The sequence below is a fragment of the Carettochelys insculpta genome, chromosome 30, assembly GCF_033958435.1.
Source record: "Carettochelys insculpta isolate YL-2023 chromosome 30, ASM3395843v1, whole genome shotgun sequence".
Lineage (NCBI taxonomy): Eukaryota > Metazoa > Chordata > Testudines > Carettochelyidae > Carettochelys > Carettochelys insculpta.
The window spans coordinates 15,583,759-15,604,867 of NC_134166.1; the positions used below are offsets into that span (position 1 = coordinate 15,583,759).

The 21,109-nt window shown below is 65.0% G+C and overlaps 1 protein-coding gene across 7 annotated transcripts; it reads left to right on the plus strand.

Annotated features, from left to right (window-relative positions):
• The first annotated feature begins 1,448 nt into the window (after nucleotides 1-1,448).
• On the plus strand, nucleotides 1,449-16,912 carry LIPE (lipase E, hormone sensitive type). 7 transcript variants are annotated; one of them, XM_074981024.1, is made up of 12 exons: nucleotides 1,449-1,498; nucleotides 9,109-9,160; nucleotides 9,350-9,872; nucleotides 10,124-10,214; nucleotides 11,403-11,548; nucleotides 11,853-12,038; nucleotides 12,564-12,858; nucleotides 13,161-13,388; nucleotides 13,623-13,787; nucleotides 13,856-13,957; nucleotides 14,769-15,121; nucleotides 15,252-16,912. In XM_074981024.1, the coding sequence occupies exons 3-12, from the start codon at nucleotides 9,360-9,362 to the stop codon at nucleotides 15,540-15,542; spliced, it is 2,370 nt and encodes a 789-aa protein (XP_074837125.1). In that variant the 5' UTR covers nucleotides 1,449-1,498; nucleotides 9,109-9,160; nucleotides 9,350-9,359; the 3' UTR covers nucleotides 15,543-16,912. The 7 variants fall into 7 exon arrangements, with proteins under 7 accessions (XP_074837125.1, XP_074837126.1, XP_074837129.1 ...); XM_074981028.1 differs by lacking the exon at nucleotides 1,449-1,498 and adding an exon at nucleotides 2,100-2,119; XM_074981023.1 differs by lacking the exon at nucleotides 1,449-1,498 and adding an exon at nucleotides 5,222-5,333.
• Nucleotides 16,913-21,109: the final 4,197 nt, after the last annotated feature.

Genomic DNA, 21,109 nt, shown 5'->3' on the forward strand with positions numbered 1-21,109 from the left:
TGCGGCGCCACCTCGGGGCTGGGGCCAGGCACCAGGGGCTGTGCCCAGCAATGGCTGCACCCCACATGGGCAGGGCAGGGAACTGGGATATGCCAATGCGGGAGGAGGGGCACTGAACTGTCAGGGAATGGGGGAGGGGATAGGAACTTGCTACAGGCCCCAGGGAAGGGGGTGGGGTTGGGGTGGGGGGACGAGGACGGAGCTGTGGAACTGGGGGTGAGACCAGGACTGGGAGCAGGAATTGAGGGGAGGGGTGACTGGGTTCGGGGGCTAGTGCAGACAATGGGGTGTGGGATGGATTGGGGGCTGGTAACTGCACTGAATGGGGTTTAAGGCTGAGGCAGGGCAGAGATTGGGGCTCTGGGGTGGATCTGGCTGGTGGGGGGCAGGGGACAGCCCTGGGAACCCCACATTCCTTCTGTGATGGAGTGGGGGATACGTGGGGGGGCTCACAGAGGGTGGGGGGCTCCTGCTGAGGGTAACCAGGAGACCAGGTGACACCTCTGGGCTGCAGACAAAGGGGCAGGTGGAGCCTGATGGGTTTGAATGGGAACTGGGAGTTGGAAGCAGTTAGTCTGGGCTGGGAGAGAGAGAGACCAAGGAGGGGGCAAGACCCCGGCTCTGGCGGGTCTCTCGGGGCCTCCTCTCCCCAGCGTGGATGGGACTGGCTGTCTCTGCCGGCTGCGCTGACTCCTCTGTACGACGCTGTGTCCCTCTTGGCTAATAAACCCGCTGCTCTACCCGCTGAGTGAGCGTCACTCCCGCCTGCGGGCGGTGCAGAGCCTGGGGGACCCCGAACCCCACCACCCCTTCTCTCCGGGGGCGTCACACCCGGGTCGGGGCAGACAGCAGCGGTGCCGCCGGCTCCTGAGCCAACGCCAGCAGCAGAGCCTGGCAAAGCGGCTGCCCCTGGAGCTGCCCCTCGCCGAGGCCTGTGGGGTCTGAGGGGAGCCAGCCGGGGGCCTCCACCCGTCACCCCATCAGCCACCCCCAGCTGGGGGGGCCGCGCCCGCCTCGTGTGGGTGCGCAGCTCCCGCGCCCGCCGTGCCCCCGGCCGGCCTCAGACCCACCACTGACGCGTCTGCCGGGCACCGCCCCGGGCGCCAGCGCGCGGCCCCCTCTGCCCACGCGCGGTAACAACACGGGGTCCGCCCCGGCGGGTGAATGACACTGGGCGGGCCCCTCCCCCACGGTTAACTCTGGAGCCTAGTGATGTGCCGGGCCGGGGTGACCCCGACGAGGTCAGAGGTTATGACCTAGAATCCCAGGTCACGGCCCCGGGAAGTGTCAGGGTCACGCCCTGGGGTCAGAGGTCACCGCGCGAGGGAGGGGTCAGAGGTCGCGGCTCCCAGGCAGGGCGAGGGGAGGGTTCGAGCCGGTTACCCCGGCAACACGCGAGTCGCCGCCGCTTATTGGCTGCCTCGTGTCACGTGCCCGATCCGGGCCGGTAGGAGCCGGAAGCCGGAGCCGGGCGCCGGGCGGAGGGGCCGGAGCACAGGTGGGAGCGCGGGACGGGGGGGCCCGATCCTGCCCGGTGCTGGGCTCGGCTGGCGGGGCCGGCGGGAGCGTTGGGAGCGGGACCCAGCCCGGTGCCGTCCCCGCGCCCTTCCCGGTGGGATTCCTGCGGCGCTCGCCGGCGCGGCCGGTCACTGGGGCCGGCGTTCGGAGCGGCCCTGCGCTGGCGCCGCCTGGCGCTGACTGGGCCCAGGAGGTGCCCGAGACGGTCCCAGGTGCGCGGGGACTGACCGACCGCTCCGCTTCCCCGGCGTGCGCCGCGGGGCCAGGCTGTGACTCCCCGTCCCGCCCGGAGCCACCCACAGCTCCTGCCCCGGTGCCTCCGGCGTCCTCGGTTCTGCCCCAACGTCTCGCCAAGCGCCTGGAGTTTCTCAGGGGGCTCCTGTCGTTGAGTGACGGGGTGGCTGGTGACCGGGGTCCCGGCCTGGCACCCACGTGACTCAGGCTCAGTCCCCTTCTCTGCTCCACTCCTGCCTGACTTTCGCCCCCGTGAGCCCGTCTGACCGTGTCATTCCCACGCGTCCTGCATCCCAGCCCTGCGGAGGGCACGGCTCGGGGACGCGCTGTGGGGAAGGTGGAGCTCAGTGTAACCAGCCATCGCTGGGTAAATGAAGAACACACAAGAGTCCTTAGGTGTTGGCGGGAGCTGGGCTCGGGGTTTGTTTTCCTGCTCAGCTTCCCCAGTGCAGGGCCCGGTTTCTTGAGAATGAGTTAGTTCAGCTGGCTGCCTCAGAGGGTGACATGTTTCACAGCTGCTTTCCTCCTCTCTTTCCAGCTTTCCCATCTGTCTGTCTTGGGGGGACCCTAAGGCTTTGTCTCTGTGATGGAGTGGGGGATACCTCTGTGTGTGTGTGGGTGGGTGGGTGTGTGTGGCTCACAGAGGGTGTGAGGCTCCTGCTGAGGGTAACCCTGACAACCAGGTAACACCTTTGTACTGCAGACAAAGGAGGAGGTGGAGCCTGAGGGGTTTGAATTGGAACTGGGAGTTGGAAGCAGTTAGTCTGGGCTGGGAGAGAGAGAGAGACGAAGGAGGGGGCCAGGCCCCAGCTCTGGGGGCCCCTCAGGGCCTCCTCTCCCCAACATGGATTGGACTGGCTGTCTCTGCCTGCTGCACTGACTCCTCTGTACGATGCTGTGTCCTGTCGGCTAATAAACCTGCTGTTCTCCTGCTAAGTGAAAGACTCTCCTGCCTGCAGACAGGGTGCAGAGCTTGGGGGACCCCAGAACCCCATCACAGTCTCCGCTGTACTTTTGTCAGTAAAACGTTTGTGTGTGAGATCTGTTACAAGTATGGAGCAGTGGTTGCGACAGGGATCTGTGTGGCCCTATTTGAATCAGCTAACGTCAAAGGAGAGGTCACATCGGCCACATAGTCAGAGCTGTTCTTCCCTGACCAAAGGCGCTGTCAGCCCCTGCAGGAGGCACCACAACCCCCATAAGGAAACATATGATGAGCTGTTGGGGACATGTCTCCCTTCGCCTCGTGGCTGGTAGGGATGTTCAAATGGCTATAACCAGTTAACCATTTTAACTCCAGACCTATTGCCCAGCCCCATCCTGGCTGTGGGCCCTACTGCCTGGCGCAACAACCGCTCTACAGCTGGAGTTGCTCTGGCCTGGCACAGCTGGCTGCCACTGGAGTTCACCAGCAAGGGCCAGTTAACCAGTTAACTGGTGAGTGTACCAGTAAGCCTCATGCTTACCAGTTCATATCACTAGTGACGTGCTCTGGGGTGGCTTTGACTGCGATTTCCTTGGTGTGGCCAAGTCCAAGTGCCCTTTGAGCAGGGTTCCAAATGAGAGGAACACTCGCTGACGTAAGTCAGGTCATGGGGAAATTTACTGAGCACACAGGCTGCTTCGGGCCTGGTCCTCTCCTGCCATCACTGAATGCTGCTGTTTCCTTGGCAGCTTCTCACACCTTTGAAATGGGATGACCGTTTCAGCCTGCTCTTGGGTTTCCAGTCCATGCACAGTGAAGACATTCAGGTGGAAAGGAGCCAATTTCCTTACTAAAGGAGCTGGTCTTTTCTGGGACTCTCCAGAGTCTGAACGTCAGATGCTCAGTCATTGACTGCTCTTGTAGAGGATCTTATAGCCCCAGCTGTTGTGTGCATTATGGCCTATATTGGCAGGATCCCTGGGAGAGGAAGGAGACTGGACCAGGGAGGCGTATTCAGGTACTAGGCAAACTCTTTGTCAGTATGTTCTTTTCAAGATCTTAACAGATGGGCCCCCCTTGGTGTCAGTGATACGCTCTGGAAGGTTTGGTCTCTATCTGCTCAGCTGCCGTCTTTCTGACGGGTGGCTCAAACCTTTGCAGTGTGCCCGGTTGCACTGGATTTCTTTCCGTATGAGATCTCCCCATCCAATGTCACTCCAGCTTCTTCCTCTTGCTCCTGTTTGCTGGTGTCTGCAGTGCAGATTGGAAACCTTCCTGGTTCGTTAGGAAGGAGCAGTCCCTTTTGTCTGTGACGTGGGACCTGCCGCCTGCGTGGACGTTCCACCTCCCGTCAGTCGCTGGAGAACTCATTCTCGCCCTCCTCACAGATGAGCGCTAGTCGCTTTCTCCCAGCGTCCTGCAGAACATGCCGTGTGCTGCTTGCAGGGGTGATGCTGCCCCCCACAGCCCCAGGTACAGCCAACGGGACTGTGTGATTATACAGTGTCCACGTGCAAGTTGTAGCGCCACCGTTCAGGGTGACAGCATTGTCGTCTAGCAGAGCCCCAGCTGAACTGGCTGTTGTGTTCCCACACAGCTCTTCCAGCATTGACCTTTCCCCGGGTGATTGGCTGCAGTTCCTTATGGGTTGGCTTTACCGGCTGGGCTGTCATCAGGATGTCAGACGTTCACCTCCTGGGCTTGCACAGCTCTTCTGGGTGATGCCTCTACCTCTTAACATGCCTCAGACCTCCCCCAGCTCATCCTGTGAAGCCAGATGCCCCAGCACTACGGTATGTTTCTCGAAGAGCAGTAGAGTGGGGGGTTTTCTCCTGCAGAACATTCCCGGCTTCCTGACCTGAGTTCCAAAAGCCTGCTGAGCGCTGAGGCACAGTGTTAAATGTTGCAGGAGATTGTCAGCACCTCCCCCGGAGGCCACGAGAGCCTCATTTGTTACTCTGTGTGCAGTGGCACCAGGTTTTCAAATCTTTTTCTGCAGCTTCTGGGTATTCCCTCCATTCCCTGCCACATGGCACAGTCCATCCCACTCCATAGCTAGGCTGACCTGGGCCAGCCAAAGCAACCCAGGCTCCTAGCAAAGAAGGGGCCAAGTCCCTTCTCGTTGGCCGGCCGGTAAATGAGGTGTGACCTTGTGACTTCTTGCAACGTTCCCTCTGTGCAAGTTGTCTTGTGCCATCCTGGCTGCTGTAAGATGCATTGGGCAACAGCCTTTGCATAAGACTCGTTCAGCCAAACAACCTCCTGCCTTGAGCTCGTCTTTGCTTGCGGTGTGCCTCTGGCCAGCTCGGCCCAGCCCCGTGGCATCTGTCCGTGGGCTCAACTAGCAGCAGGAGACTCTGTTGCCGTTATTCCTGTCCTGCTCTTGAAGGGCCATGTCCTCGTTTGGTATCTCGTCGTGCTGCCAGAGAGTCAGTTGACTCATTTGCTTGTTCCAACACTGATCAGCAATAGCAACAGATGAAATCACCCAGGAGCAGCCCGCGTCTCTGCTCAGTGCTGGGAACGCTCCGCACTGCTGCGAGAAGGTCGGTCCGAGCGCTGTGGGCAGACGGGTCTGCAGGCACCAGCCACGTGGTTAACAGAGACGTCGTCTGAGCAATGCTTTGCGCTGGGCCCGTGATCGGAGGTCACTGAGGTTGGTTTCGGGAGTGCTCTGGGCACCAGGAGTCTCACTGCCCTCCTGAGCACTGCCAGCGGCCGGGGCTGCTGTCTGCCGCGTGCTCCCCCAGCCAAACCGCCTGCGTCTGAAGGGGCCTGGCGGAGCGTCTGGGCAGCTGGAACAACAGGGCCTTGTCAAATCTTTGACACTCTTTAGCTGGGCCAAAAGTCTTCCTTGTGGTACTGCATGGGCGGTGCACCCGCCTCTGCCAGCTTCTCGTCTACGTGGGGCACGGCGCGCCGGGCGGCGTCAGGGCGGAGCCGGGGGGGCACAGCATGCCGGGTGACGCCGGGGGGAGCAGGGTGGGGGGGAGCGGGGTGATGCCGGAGGGAGCCGGTGGGGGGGCACAGCACACTGAGTGATGCCAGGGGGTGGGTTCCCCTCGTGGATGGTGGATGGGGAGGGGTCTCTGGTTGCTGCGCTGGGCGGGGCCGGGCCGGGGGAGAACCCCAGTGATCTTTGCTCTGTGGTCGCACAGGCACCTGTCACTGTGTCATTTCTCGGCCGGCCCCACCCCCAGCTGGGATCCTTTGGGGGGCAGCCAGGACACCCCCGTTCCCCTCCCCCCGCAGAGCAGGGCTGTGGGGTGGGGCTGTTCCTGGGTGCATGGCACAATGAGCCCTGTGTGCACCCAGCTGCCCTGGCGCTGGCAGCTCCTGGCGCAGCACAGCCCTCAACCCTGGGAATCACAAGGCTGGCAGCCGCTCTTCCCCCACCCCGCCAGCAGCCACTGGCGGCAGCACACAGGCGGCGGGGGAGGGCGCCTGGGGGAATGGGCGATGGAGCCGGCGGCGGGGCGGGGCGGGGGGGGGAGGCAGCCCCTGAGGGAATGGGCGATGGAGCCGGCGGGGGGGGGGGAGGCAGCCCCTGAGGGAATGGGCGACGGAGCCGGCGGGGGGGGGAGGCAGCCCCTGAGGGAATGGGCGATGGAGCCGGCGGCGGGGCGGGGGGGGGAGGCAGCCCCTGAGGGAATGGGCGACGGAGCCAGCGGGGTGGGGCGGGGGGCAGCCCCTGAGGGAAGGGGCGACGGGTGTCTGGGGGAATGGGGGGCTGTCCAGCTTCTTCCCCAGGCCCATGAGTATCTCAGCTCTGTGGGGTAGCGTGTGTGTGTTTGTGGGGAGCTTGTGTCTCCCCTTGGAACTGCCCAGGAACCCCCCCTCATGGGGGCTGGACACTAGATAGTGACCCCCTGTGCCTCCGTCCTCCCTGTGCCCTGTGCAGCCCCTGCACCCGTCCTCTCCAGTGCCTCTGGACCCAGCCCCCCAGGCTCCCCACAGCTCCCTGGCCCTGCCTGCCCCGGCCCCCTCCCCCCGGGTTCCCCAGCCCTGCCTGCCCTAGTGCCCCCTGCCCTAGTCCAGCCCAGCTGTTTTTGTACATTCTGGAGCCTGTCCCAAGAGGTTTCCCAGCCTGAGCAGGGCAGGCCTGGCACCCACCCAGCCCCCGCATGCCTTAACCCCATCAGCGCTGGCATCTGCACAGCCAGCGAGGGGAACCCCTCCCCAAGGGCAGCACACCCCCTGGCCGGGCGGGAGGGGCTGATCCTGTTCCCTGGCTGCAGAGCCAGGCCCCAGGGACCCGCCTGGGCGATGCCATGGTTGGCAGAGCTCCAGCCCCTCCTGGGGGGGTTCTGGGGCCCGGCACTCAGGGAGGCTCCCAGCAGTGGGGGTGAGATGGGGGCCTGGCTGTGAGCCTGCCTGGATGGCGAGTGCCCCTGCTCTAACCACTGACCCCCACTCCGCTTCCACAGCCAGGGAGAGGATCCGGGAGTCCTGTCCCCTACTTGTGGTCAGTGCCGCTCGCCCCCTCCTTCCCGCGGGCTCTGGCCCTCCCCAGGGTGGAGCTGGCTCCCAGCTGGGCTATAAAGGGCTGTGGAAAGCCCCAACCAGCACAGCCGGGGCAGGGCAGGGCAGGTGGGTGTTGTGGGGAGCACAGAGGCTGGCTGTGGTGGGATCCTGGGGGGGCAGGATGCTGTGATCCCAGCTGGGGCACTGCCGGGGGATGTCGGGCGGGGTCAGAGCCGGGCACCGCTGGGGGGACGTCAGGTAGGTTCGTAGCCGGGTGCGGTCATAGCCGGGCACCATGGGAGGGATGTCGGGCGGGGGTCACGGGCGGGCACCGTGGGGGGATGTCGGGCGGGGGTCAGAGCCGGGTGCTGTTGGGGGGAGTGTTGGGCAGGGTCACAGCCAGGCGTGGGAAGGAACGTTGGGAGGCGGGGGTCACAGCTGGGTGCCACGGGGGGATGTCGGGCAGGTCACAGCCGGGCACCGTGGGGGAGATGTCGGGGTGGGGGTCAGAGCCAGGGGTGTGGGTGGAGTGTCGGGGTGGGGGTCAGAGCTGGGTGCTGTGGGGGGGACATCGTGGGAGGTCGCAGCCGGGCACGGGGGGGATGTTGGGCGGGGTCACAGCCGGGCGCGGGTGGGATGTCGGGGTGGGGGTCAGAGCTGGGTGCCGCAGGGGGGACGGCGTGTGGGGCGTGGGGGGTACGTCAGGCGGGGTCACAGCTGGGCGCGGGTGGGATGTCGGGGTCGGGGTCAGAGCTGGGTGGAGCGGCTGGGATGTTGGGGTGCGGGTCACAGCCGGGCACCGCTGGGGGGACGTCAGGTAGGGTCGTAGCCGGGTGCGGTCATAGCCGGGCACCATGGGGGGGATGTCGGGCGTGGGTCACGGGCGGGCACCGTGGGGGGATGTCGGGCGGGGGTCAGAGCCGGGTGCTGTTGGGGGGAGTGTTGGGCAGGGTCACAGCCAGGCGTGGGAAGGAACGTTGGGGGGGGGGTCACAGCTGGGTGCCACGGGGGGATGTCGGGCAGGGTCACAGCCGGGCACCATGGGGGAGATGTCGGGGTGGGGGTCAGAGCCGGGTGGTGTGGGTGTGTGATGGGGTTCTGGGGTCCCCCAAGCTCTGCACCCTGTCCGCAGGCAGGAGAGTCTTTCACTCAGCAGGAGAACAGCGGGTTTATTAGCCGACAGGACACAGCATCGTACAGAGGAGTCAGTGCAGCAGGCAGAGACAGCCAGTCCCATCCATGTTGGGGAGAGGAGGCCCCGAGGGGCCCCCAGAGCCCGGGCCTGGCCCCCTCCTTTTTCTCTTTCTCCCTCAGCCCAGACTAACTGCTTCCAACTCCCAGTTCCAATTCAAACCCCTCAGGCTCCACCTCCTCCTTTGTCTGCAGTACAAAGGTGTTACCTGGTTGTCAGGGTTACCCTCAGCAGGAGCCCCACACCCTCTGTGAGCCACTCACACACACACACAGGTATCCCCCACTCCATCACAGGGTGGAGTGTCGGGGTGGGGGTCAGAGCCGGGTGCTGTGGGGGGGACATCGTGGGAGGTCGCAGCCGGGCACGGGGGGGATGTTGGGCGGGGTCACAGCCGGGCGCGGGTGGGATATCGGGGTGGGGGTCAGAGCTGGGTGCCGCAGGGGGGACGGCGTGTGGGGCGCGGGGGGTACGTCAGGCGGGGTCACAGCCGGGCGCGGGTGGGATGTCGGGATGGGGGTCAGAGCTGGGTGCCACGGGGGGAACGTCGGGCGGGGTCACAGCCGAGTGCCGTGGTGGGGGGGGGGGACATTGGGCGGGGTCACAGCTGGACGACGCAGGGGCATGTTGGGGAGGGTCAAAGCCGGCTGCCGCGGGGGGATGTTGGGGGGGTCACCGCCGAGCTCCATGGGGGGACGTCGGGCCCTGCCTGCCTGCCTGCCTGAGGGGGCTGTGCAGGGGGGTACTGGGCAACGTTGCCTCTCCTGTTTTCCAGCCCCGTGCAGACGTTTCTCTGGGCTGCGAGGCGGGTGTCTGCACTGCCCAAGGTGAGGGAGGCCCAGTGCCCGGCGTACGGGGAACACTGGGACCGGGCGGGGGCTCTGCAGCTGGGGCAGTGGGAGAGGTGACCGGGGGTGCCCCCCGCAGCTAACCCCATCTGTCCTGATGGGGGCCCCTCCAGCAGCCTCCCCCCATCCCGGCCAGCTAACCCTCCCCTGTGCCGTCGCTCCCCACAGGCCCCCCGCCATGGACTCCCCGCCCCTGTTCCAGGCCCTGCACGCGCTGGCCGAGGACAATGTGGCCTTCTTCCAGCAGAGCACCTCGGAGACGGGGCGCCGGTTCGTGGCGGCCTTCACGGCCATCCGGGAGCACGCCCGCTGCCTGGAGCCGGTGCTGCGGCACTTCTCCAGCGTGTACCACGTCTTCGACCTGGACGAGAGCACGCCGGCCAACGGGTACCGCAGCCTGGCGCACACGGCCTGCTGCTGCCTGGCCCACGTGCTGCACAAGAGCCAGTACGTGGCCGCCAACCGCCGCAGCGTCTTCTTCCGCACGGGCCACAACGTGGCCGAGCTGGAGGCCTACTGCGCGGCCCTGCGCCAGCTGCGCGCCCTGCTCTACGTGGCCCAGCGCCTGCTCACCCACAACCGGCCCGGCTGCCTCTTCCACCACGAGGAGCGCGGCCTGACGGAGCAGGTGCTGCAGGAGTACTGCACGCTGCACAAGGGCTGCTTCTACGGACGCTGCCTGGGCTTCCAGGTAGGGCTGCGGGGTGGGCCGAGGGCAGCAGCCGGCCCCGCTCCCTGTCGCCCCTCGCTCTGCACCTCCGCTCCTAGGCTGTGCCCTGCTGGCCTGGTTGAGGGCCCCATCCGTGGCCCCCTGTTGCTCAGGGCCCTGCCAGGCCCATCGCCGCCCCCCCCCCACTACGCCCCTGGGGGTGGCCAGCGTGGTGCCCCCGGCAGGCTCCTGGGCGGGGGACAGAGCCATGACCCTGGCCTTTCGCCCTGCAGTTCACCCCCTCCATCCGGCCCTTCCTGCAGACCATCGCCATCGGCCTGGTCTCCTTCGGCGAGAACTACAGCCCCCACGACTCCAGCCTCAGTGAGTGTGGGGCGCCCGCTGCTGCTGTCTGCACCCCCGGTGTGCGTGTGCCTGAGTGCACGCTGCTCCCGCAGTGCCCTGCAGCTCTGTGTGTGTGCGTGCGTGTGCCTGAGTGCACGCTGCTCCCGCAGTGCCCTGCAACCGTGTGTGCGCGCGCCTGAGTGCACACTGCTCCCGCAGTGCCCTGCAACCCTGTGTGTGTGTGTGTGTGTGTGTGTGCATGCGTGCGTGTGCCTGAGTGCACGCTGCTCCCGCAGTGCCCTGCAGCCCTCTGTGTGTGTGTGTGTGTGTGTGTGTGTGTGTGTGCCTGAGTGCACGCTGCTCCCGCAGTGCCCTGCAGCCCTCTCTGTCTCTGTGTGTGTGTGTGTGTGTGTGTGTGTGCGCGTGCGTGTGCCTGAGTGCACGCTGCTCCCGCAGTGCCCTGCAGCCCTCTCTGTCTCTGTGTGTGTGTGTGTGTGTGTGCGCGTGCGTGTGCCTGAGTGCACGCTGCTCCCGCAGTGCCCTGCAACCCTGTGTGTGTGTGTGTGTGTGTGCGTGTTTTCATGCTGCTCCTGCAGTGCCCTGCACCCCTGGTGGGTGGGTGTGTGCGTGTGCGCGCGCGTACGCTGCTCCCACAGTGCCCTGGAGCCCTCTGTGTGTGTGTGTGTGTGTGTGTGTGTGTGTGTGTGTGTGCACGCACGCTGCTCCCACAGTGCCCTGCACCCCCGGTGTGTGTGTGTGTGTGTGTGTGTGTGTGCACGCACGCTGCTCGCACAGTGCCCTGCAGCCCTGGGGGGGGTGTGTGTGTTCACGCTGCTCCCCCAATGCCCTGCAGTTTCTGGGTGGGGGAGGGGTGCCTGGATGCTGTTCCCATGATGCACTGCAGCCTCCAGCACACTCACCTGCCCATGGACTGGCTGACCCCCAGCTCCTCCTGGCCCTACGACCCCGAGCTCCTGGCTCTGCACCTGCCCAGCCTCTGGAGCCTGTGGTGCCTCATTGTGTAGGGAATGGAGGAGGCGCTGGGGACCCCACAGGGCCGAGGTGCAGCGGGAGGGAAGAAACTGGGGGGGCCGGGCTGTAAGGCAGGGGCTGTGGGAGCCCCATAGAGCCAAGGGCAGCACGAGGGAGCACAGTAGGGCGGGGGGCTGTGGGAGCCCCCAGGGCAGGAGGGCAGCACCCCACCAGTGCGGTCCCGCCCCGCCCCAGGGATGGCGGCCAGCTCGCTCTTCACCTCGGGGAAGTTCGCCATCGACCCCGAGCTGCGGGGAGCCGAGTTCGAGAGGATAACACAGAACCTGGACGTGCATTTCTGGAAGAGCTTCTGGAACCTGACGGAGACAGAGCTGCTGGCGGTGAGTGGCGGGGGTGGTGTCGGGGGCAGGGTGCTGTGGGGATGGGGGCCAGGCGGGGGCAGGGAGCGGTGAGTGGCGGGGGTGGCGTCGGGGGCAGGGTGCTGTGGGGATGGGGGCCGGGCGTGGGCAGGGAGCGGTGAGTGGCGGGGGTGGTGTCGGGGGCAGGGTGCTGTGGGGATGGGGGCCGGGCGGGGGCAGGGAGCGGTGAGTGGCGGGGGTGGGGTGGGTGGTGGCAGCTGTGCCCGGCATGCTGGGGCTGGGGGGGGAGGGTGGCACAGCCCCTCACACCCCCTCTCCCCCACAGTCCGTGGCCAGCATGACGTCCACACAAGTGCGGGTCAGCCGGGCACTGAGGGTGCCACCCGAGCCCTTCGAGCTGCCGCTGGCTGCCGACCCCTCGCTGAGCATCACCATCACCCCGCCCGTGGCGCACACCGGCCCTGCCCCCATCCATATGCGGCTTATCTCCCACGAGCTGCGGGAGGGGCAGGTGAGGGATGGGGCAGGCGGGTGTGGGGCTGGGGCGTGGGGAAGGGGCAGAGCTGGGTGGGAGATGAGGTGGGGGGGTCCCAGACATGGTGGGGTGCGGAATGGGGCCAGGAGGTATGTGGGGGGACGGCAGGGGGGAGCTGTTGAGAGCGTTCCCAGGCAGGGCACCCGTGGGGGGACGGCAGGGGGGAGCTGTTGAGAGCGTTCCCAGGCAGGGCACGCGTGGGGGGACGGCAGGGGGGAGCTGTTGAGAGCGTTCCCAGGCAGGGCACGCGTGGGGGGACGGCAGGGGGGAGCTGTTGAGAGTGTTCCCAGGCAGGGCACGCGTGGGGGGACGGCAGGGGGGAGCTGTTGAGAGCGTTCCCAGGCAGGGCACCCGTGGGGGGACGGCAGGGGGGAGCTGTTGAGAGCGTTCCCAGGCAGGGCATGCGTGGGGGGACGGCAGGGGGGAGCTGTTGAGAGTGTTCCCAGGCAGGGCACGCGTGGGGGGATGGCAAGGGGTAGCAGGTACTCCGTTTCTTCCCAGGACAGCGAGGCCCTGAACATGCTGGCCCAGGCTGAGGGCCCCGTGGGGCTGGAGCTATGGCGCAGGGCCCCACCCGCGCCTCCCTCACCGCTGCTGCTGGTGCACTTCCATGGGGGCGGCTTCGTGGCGCAGACATCCAAGTCCCATGAGCCCTACCTGCGGGGCTGGGCGCAGGAGCTGGGCGCCCCCGTGCTTTCTGTCGACTACGCCCTGGCACCCGAGGCCCCCTTCCCCCGTGCCCTGGAGGAGTGCTTCTACGCCTACTGCTGGGCCCTGCGCCACTGCCACCTGCTGGGTGAGATGGGGCCCCACCAGTGGGGCAGGGGCACCCCTGGAGCCCTCTGCTGGGGGGATGGGACGGGGCACCCCTGGACCCCTCTGCTGGGGGGATGGGACGGGGGCACTCCTGCTGGGTGCACAGAATAGGAGCGCCCCACCCCCTGCTGGGGCCCAGGCCCGTGGGAGCCCCCGCCCTGTGTGCCAGCTGGGGTGGGTGCAGGACACAACGTGTTGGGTGTGAGTAGGGCTGTGGGCCCCGGTGTGTTGTCCGATGTTCCCAGCAGAGCCCCCAGCCCCTGCTCACCCTTCCTCTTGCAGGCTCCACCGCGCAGAGGGTCTGCCTGGCCGGGGACAGCGCCGGCGGGAACCTCTGCCTCACCGTGTCCATGCGGGCGGCCGCCTTCGGGGTCCAGCTTCCCCATGGCATCATGGCGGCTTATCCTGTCACCCTGGTGCAGGCCGCAGCCTCACCCTCCCGCCTGCTCACCCTGCTGGACCCCCTGCTACCCCTCAGTGTCCTCTGCAAGTGCCTGAGCGCCTATTCCGGTAGGGGCAGGGCGGGCTGCCGGGGTGTGGGAGGGGCGCCAGGGATGGGGTGGACTCCTGGGGGGCAGAATGGAAGATGGCGCAACGCGCAGTACAGGGGTGCACCAAGGATGGGAGATGGGCCGGCAGCAGGAGGGAGCTGATGGGGCAATGAGCACGGAGGTTGGTGGAGGGTGAGTGGCCGGGGCGGGGGGCGGTTCAGAGGGGATCCCGGTGCTCTCTGTCCCTGCCCAGGCACGGAGGGGGCGGAGGGAGAGCCCCCGGGGCTGGAGAAGCTGAGCCCGGTGAACATGATGCGGCGGGACACAGCGCTGCTGTTTCGGGAGTTGCGGCACAGCGCCTCGGCCTGGCTCGGGGCGCTGCTGGACAGCCCTGGGCGCAGCAATGGGGCCGGCACAGGTAAGAGCCAGGCAGCGCCGCCCCCCACTGTGCCCCCACCGCCTCTTACCTGCCCCTTGTTTCCACAGGGCGTGCCTGGCGCCAGCCCAGCCCCTCTGCCATCCAGCTGCTGCTGCCCCTGGCACGTCTCCTGGGAGCTGGGGCTGCCCTCCTCACTAACCTGCCCACTGGTAGGACTGCCCCACCAGCCTCTAACTGCATGGGCCAGCCAGGGGCTGGGGAGCTTCCTTAAGCTCGCGCCCAGGGCAGCCATGGGCAGCGTGGCACTGCACGGCACGGCACATCAGTGTGGGGCGTGGCAGAATGGGCACAGGTGCAGCCTGGCATGGCACAGCACGGCTTGCGGGTGTGGGGCAGGGTGGCCTGGGGCCCTGGTGAAGGTTGGCACGGCACGGCGTGGAAGTGTGGGCAGGGCGGATGTTGGACGGTGCGGCAGGTGGGTGTGGGGCACAGAAGATTGGGTCAAGGTGCAGGGCAGGGCCAGGGCACAGCAGATTAGAGCAAGGACTGGGGCAGAGTGGGCAGGTGTGGGGCAGGGCGGGCTGAGATGGGGTGACTTAGCCACACACAGAAGAGAACCCTGCATGGCACAGCCGCTGCACCAGCTTGAAGGCAAGTAAGGTCCCGGCAAGGGGCAGGTGAGGGCGAGTTGTGGACGTCCCGGCAGGGGGCAGGTGAGGGCGAGTTAGAGGGGTTCTGGCAGGCGGCAGGGGAGGGCGAGTTGGGGGGTCCCAGCAGGGGGCAGGGGAGGGCGAGTTGGGGACGTCCTGGCAGGGGGCAGGGGACGGCGAGTTGGGGTGTCCCAGCAGGGGGCAGGGGAGGGTGAGTCGGGGGGTCCTGGCAGGGGGCAGGGGAGGGCGAGTTAGGGGGTGCTGGCAGGGGAGGGTGAGTCGGGGGGTGCCGGCAGGGGGCAGGGAGGGTGCTTGGGGGAAGTGTGGGTGGTTGGAGGCCCCCAGGCTCTCCCCTCTCCCTGGCTCGCAGAGGCTGTGCGGAAGAGCGTCTCGGAGGCAGCACTGGATAATAACTCAGCGGTGAAATCCAGGAGCTCTCGAAAGAGCCAGACGTGCCAGGACCTCTCCTTTGGGGTGTCGGCCCCCATGGCCCCCGCCCCCCAGGGCAGCCCTCCCCGCTTCTTCCTGAGTGGGCGGCCGCCGGAGGCGGATCCGGCGGGGGCCGAAGAGCTGCAGTATCCGGACGGCTTCGAGCCGCTGCGCTCAGACCAGCCCCCGGCCAGCCTCGCGCTGGAGACCTCACCCGTGGTGAAGAACCCCTTCATGTCGCCGCTGCTGGCTCCGGACAGCATGCTGCGCGGGCTGCCGCCGGTCCACATTGTGGTGAGAGCTGGGGGCGGCCGGTCTGTACAGCTGGCGGCCCCAGGGAGGGGGGGACCTGGGCGGGGCGGTGCCCGCGGGGAGGGCTGCTGGCTCCCCCCGCTGACCACGGCCCCACCCTGCCCCATGGCAGGCCTGCGCCCTGGACCCCATGCTGGACGACTCGGTGATGTTTGCCCGGCGGCTGCGGGAGCTGGGCCGGCCAGTGACGCTCCGCATCGTGCCAGACTTGCCGCACGGCTTTCTGAGCCTCTCCCAGCTGTGCCGCGAGACCCGGCAGGCGACCGCGCTCTGCACCTGCGTCATCCGCGAGATCCTGCTGCCCCCGGAGCCTGCCCCGCCCGCCGCGCCGCCCTCGCCCCGCAAGCACCGCCAGCTGGAGCGGACGCCACCCACCGGGGGCGCGGGGCCGCCACGGGCCTAGCCAGGCCAGGGCCCTAGGGCGCCTTTCTCTGGGGGAGGATGGGAGGGGCCCGATCCTGAGAGCCGGGTTTGGAGTGGTTTGTGCTGGGGAGGCGTTTGCTGCTGTCTGGCCTGAGGAGAAGGGGTGGCTCCCGCCCCCCTGCCCCAGCCCCTCACCTTCAGGGCTCCGGCTCCCACATTGCAGCACTGCTCTCGACAGACTCCTGTGCTCCAAAGGACCCCCAGGCGCCAGCTCCGAGCTGGGGGTGCAGCTCCAGACCCCCTGCTGACTCCCGTGCTGGGGCAGAGAAGCAGAGCTGCCACCCTATACTCCGGGGAGGGGAGCTCTGCCCCTGCTTTCCGCCTGTGCACTGGGGGAGGGCTACTCCAGCCCATCTGCCCCCGCCCGCTGCTGTGAACCAAATGAAGGGGTGGGGGGCTCCAGGGACCCCCCCCCCGCAGTGTTCAGTGTTGAAAATAAAATGCTGTTTGATAGAGAGCTGGTTGTAGTACCTGTCCTGCCAGGTCTGAGCATGCCGGTCCCGCTCCCTGCCCCCCAGAGGGAAATGCCCTGGCTCCCCAGGGTGGAAATGTGCACCCTTTCCCTGCCCTCTGGAGCAGAAATGCCCAACCCCCTTCCCTGCCCCAGGGTCAGACTGGTTCCCACACCACTAGCAGGGGACGGGCCCCATCTGTCATTTGACCTGCCATCCCCCTGCACTGGAGCTGGTGGGCCCTGGTGGGAAAGGCCCTTTCCCTGCCCCTGAGCCAGTCCAGCCCCATTCCCTTTTTGCCTGGAATCACCTGTGGCCTTAAACAAACACTCCCCTGTATCCCTGCCTTGATGGGGGGCGGGGGGGCTCTTTCCCTGGTCTCTGTTCCTGATCAGATTCAAAGCCCCTGCATGGGGCAGACCCACCCCCCATGGGGCAGGAGTATGGGAAAAGTGACAAGGGGGGCTTTTCCCTTGTGTGAGTCAGTTCTGCATGGATACTGTGTGTGCCTCAGTTTCCCTGTGAGCTGCATTAGTGTCAGCCAGGTCTGCAGAGAACAAGCTGCATTAGTTTGAAAATGTGTTTATTTCTCAACCCAGCTACCCCCACTCAGCGGCCCACTAGCCACGTGTAACTAGCGGCTAGCCTGGGGGGCTCGCAGGGGCTGCTCCACCCTAGCCAGCCGGTGTGTCAGCTGAGCCCCACTAAGTGATTCTTGGTTCCAGCAAGACAAAGGCTGGGGAGGGGTAACAGGCTGGAAGTGGGTCATTCTCTGCTGGCTGTGGGGGCTGGATGTCCCCCCCCAATGGGCTTCACTGAACGCTCCTTTTGTAGCACTACTAAACTCTGTTCTGCGCTGTGTCCCTGTTGCCCAATAAATCTGCCCTTTCTCACACCAGCGGAGAGTCCTGGCTGGCTGTGGTGTGGGGGACAGGGCTCCTGGTGCCCTCAGGCACCCTGCCTGGGTGGCCACGCACAGCTGTCTGCCGCCGGATCAGACCTTGGGAGGCTGAAGCTGCAGCAGCGTCTTGCTCTGGGGACCACACTGAGCGTCCCGGCTGGCCACAGTCAGAGCTGTTCCAGAGCCCACAACTCCGTGACAGCTGGTGTGAGGAGTGGGATCACCTCCCCCCATGGCGCAGGGCGTAGGAAGCAGTCAGATGGGGGGGTAGCGAGACAGGTGTGCTGAGGGCTCATAGATGTGCAGATCCAGAAGGGGGGAGCCCAGGGCTTAACCCCGGGAGAGGTTGTGACCTAAGGACAGGCAGGCTCATGGGTTCCTCCAGGGAGCAGAGGCCTATAGGCAGTTCCTTGTTGTGATGGGGTTCAGGGGTCCCCCTGCACTGCACCCCGTCTGCTGGCAGGAGTGACTCTCACTCAGCAGGTACACACACAAGGTTTATTAGGCAACAGAAGCCCAGTTTCTCACAGAAGCGACAGTACAGCAGCCAGAGACAGTCATTCCAACCTGTCCTGGGAAGAAGACCCTGAGGGGTGCCCCTCTGGGGTGTAGCTTCCCCCTCCTCAGGCTGGCTGCCTTCCAGCTCTCCCTTTTCCTAGCCTCTCACTGCCGCCCCCCGATTCAAAACCCCCTCTCAGCTCCTCCCTTCTCTTTGTTCAGGCAGAGGTGTTACCTGCCAGTTGTAGCCCCAGGGTCATCCTTAGCCACTGGGAGCTGCTGCTTGCCTCTCACATCCAGCCTGACTCACACATGCACTCCCCCCACTCCATCACATCTCTCCCCCCTTCCAGACCGAACTGAGCGGGGTCACTTAGCCAGTGACCTGGGGAAGTTCGGGGCCCTCCCTGCGTGACAGGGCATCGGCTATGGTGGTGGTGTTCCCCTTCACATGGACCACCTCCATGTCGTAGTCCTGCAGGAGCAGACTCCACCGCAGGAGCTTGGCATTGGCCCCTTTCATGTGATGCAGCCAGGTCAGGGGTGAGTGATCGGTGTACACGGTGAAACGCCGTCCAAACAGGTACGGCTGCAGCTTCCCCAGCGCCCACACCATGGCCAGACATTCCTTCTCTATGGCTGCGTAGTTCTGCTCCCGGGGCAGCAGCTTCTTACTCAGGTACATGATGGGGTGTTTCTCCCCTTTGTCATTCACTTGCATTAGCACCGCCCCCAGCCCCACGTCTGAGGCATCGGTGAACACCAGGAAGGGCTTGCTGAAGTCTGGATTTGCCAGCACTGGGGCCCTGACCAGAGCCTCCTTCAGCGCGCAGAGGGCCTCTTGGCACTGCTCTGTCCAGACCACCTTGTCAGGCTTTCGCTTTTTACACAGCTCCGTGAGGGGGGCTGCGATAGAGCTAAAGTGGGGCACAAACCTCCGGTAGTACCCCGCCATCCCAAGGAAGGCCTGGACCTGTTTCTTAGTCTGGGGTGTTGGCCAATCTCTGACAACCTCCACTTTCGCTGGCTCTGGCTTTAAGCAGCCGCTGCCCACCTTGTGGCCCAGGTAGGTCACCTCAGCCATTCCCACCTTGCACTTCCCTGCCTTGATAGTCAGACCGGCCTTCTGGAGTCAGTCCAGCACCTGCTTGAGTTGGGACACATGGTCCTCCCATGTCTGGCTGAAGATGCAAATGTCGTCCATGTAAGCCAGGGCAAAGCTCTCCATCCCTTTCAGTAGCTGGTCCACCAGACGCTGGAAGGTAGCAGGTGCCCCCTTGAGGCCAAAGGGCAGGACCAGGAACTCGTAGAGCCCCACAGGGGTGATGAAAGCCGACTTGAGCTGGGCATTTTTGTTTAATGGCACTTGCCAGTACCCCTTGGTGAGGTCTATGGTGGTGAGGTAACGGGCTCCCCCCAGCTTGTCTAAAACGTCATCAGGCCTGGGCATGGGGTAGGCGTTCGATACAGTGATGGCGTTAAGCTTGCGATAGTCCACACAAAACCGAACAGACCCATCTTTTTTAGGGACTAACACCACGGGAGAGGCCCAGGGGCTGGACGAGGGTTGGATCACCCCCAGAGCCAGCATGTCTTCAACCTCCCCCTCTATGTTCTGAGCCGTCCTCCCTGTGGCTCTGAACGGCACACACTTGATAGGGGCGTGGGTTCCTGTCTCTATTCGGTGGACAGCCAGGTCAGTGCATCCGGGTCTGTTCGAGAACAGCTGTTGATGCGAATGCAGCACCTCCTTGATCTCCGTCTGCTGGGCAGGGGTCAGCTGGTCCGAGAGGGGAATAGACTCCAGCAAGGAACCGGCTCCAGTCCCTTTGAGCAAATCCACCAAGGGATCATCCCCCTGCCCCTCCCAGTGTCTGCACACGGCCAGCACCAAGTTTTGTCTGTCCCAGTAAGGTTTTATCATGTTCACACGATAGACCCGGTGGCTGTGGGCCCCGTTCGACAGTTCCACCACATAATTCACGTCATTTAGCTGTTTGACAACCTTGAAGGGCCCATCCCAGGCCGCTTGCAGCTTGTTCCGCCGCACAGGTACAAGGACCATCACTTGGTCCCCGGTGGCATAGGCTCGGGCCCTGGCGTTACGGTCATACCAGACCTTTTGCTTCCTTTGAGCCATGGAGAGGTTCTCCCTGGCCAGGCCCATGAGCTCGGTGAGTTTTTCCCGGAAGGTCAGTACATACTGTACCACTGACTCCCCTTCAGGAGAGGCCGTCCCCTTCCACTCTTCTCTGAGCAAGTCCAAGGGTCCCCGTACCCTCCTTCCGTACAGCAGCTCAAACGGGGAGAACCCCGTGGATTCCTTGGGTACCTCCCTGTATGCAAACAGCAGGTGGGGTAAGTACTTGTCCCAGTCATGGGGGTATTGATTCATGAAGGTTCTCAGCATCTGCTTCAGAGTCCCATTGAACCTCTCCACCAGCCCATTGGTCTGCGGGTGGTAGGCTGTGGCCCAGGTGTGCCGGACCCCACACTTGTCCCACAAGCTTTGCAGTAGGGCCGACATGAAGTTGGACCCCTGATCTGTGAGGACCTCCTTGGGGAACCCCACTCTGCTGAAAATGGAATTGACGGGACCCCTTTCAAGGTGCCCATGGCGAGGGTGCACCTGAAATGGGGGAAGAATGAAGGCCCCAAGGAGGTGGGCGTGCACAGCCATTTGCCAGCGGATGTACTGATGGGGGCTGACCTGGAGAACTGGCAAGGTGAACGCCCTCGTGCCCTGGTCCTGACCCGTAGCCAAAGAAAACGAGGGGTGCGCTTCCCAGATTCAGGGGTACAGGCCCAGCCAAAGTCACAGGAGCCACAGGGGCCAACCCTGAGAGAAAGGGGGCCCCCAAAAACCAGATCTCACAGGCCAGGGGTGCTGGAGCCAGGCAGGGATGGGGAAGTAGCATCCGCTCCTGCCCGAGCGGAAGAATTCCAGGCAGAGCAGCAGAGAGACCCCTCCTTGCAGAAGCTGAGGGAACTGGCCAGTCTCATCCCAGCTCCACAGCTGGGGGAGGGCTGCAGGGAGAGATTCCTGTGGGAAAAGGGATTCCTGTACCGGGAATGGGCTCCCAGATGCAAAGCGGAGCCATGGAAGGTCCAGAGGCAACTGGTGGTCCCCCAAAAGTACCGGCGCAGGTTGCTGTACCTAGCCCATGATGTCCCACTCGCAGGACACCAGGGGATCCACCGCACCAAGAGAAGGTTGTTACAGAACTTTTTCTGGCCAGGGATCTTTGCAGCTGTCCGTCTGTATTGCCTGTCCTGCGATCCCTGCCAGAGGGTGGGGAAGAGCCGGGACAAGGGGAAAGCTGCCCTGAGGCCACTGCCCATCATAGAGGAGCCTTTCCAGAAAGTGGCTATAGACATAGTGGGCCCCTTCAGCAAGGCAACGCGTTCGGGGAAGAAATATATTTTGGTGGTGGTAGATTTTGCCACGCGATACCCAGAAGCAGTGGCCTTGACTTCTATCGACGCTGACACCGTGGCATATGCACTGCTGTCCATTTTCAGCAGAGTGGGGTTCCCCAAGGAGGTCCTCACAGATCGGGGTCCAACTTCATGTCGGCCCTATGTAGCCAGCCAGCCAGCCCCCTCTCAGACCAGCATTGCTGGGAACACAAGGGAGCCAAAACAACAGGGCACTTAACATAAATTCCAGCACAGCCTTTGAAGCTGTGAGAAAGC

Excerpts from the sequence above, each read along its gene's own strand:
- LIPE (XM_074981024.1), top strand. The coding sequence starts at position 9,360 with ATGGACTCCCCGCCCCTGTTCCAGGCCCTGCACGCGCTGGCCGAGGAC. Across the intron at positions 10,215-11,402 it reads CCCCCACGACTCCAGCCTCA|GGATGGCGGCCAGCTCGCTC; the intron begins GTGAGTGTGGGG and ends GCCCCGCCCCAG. Across the intron at positions 13,788-13,855 it reads CAGCAATGGGGCCGGCACAG|GGCGTGCCTGGCGCCAGCCC; the intron begins GTAAGAGCCAGG and ends TTGTTTCCACAG.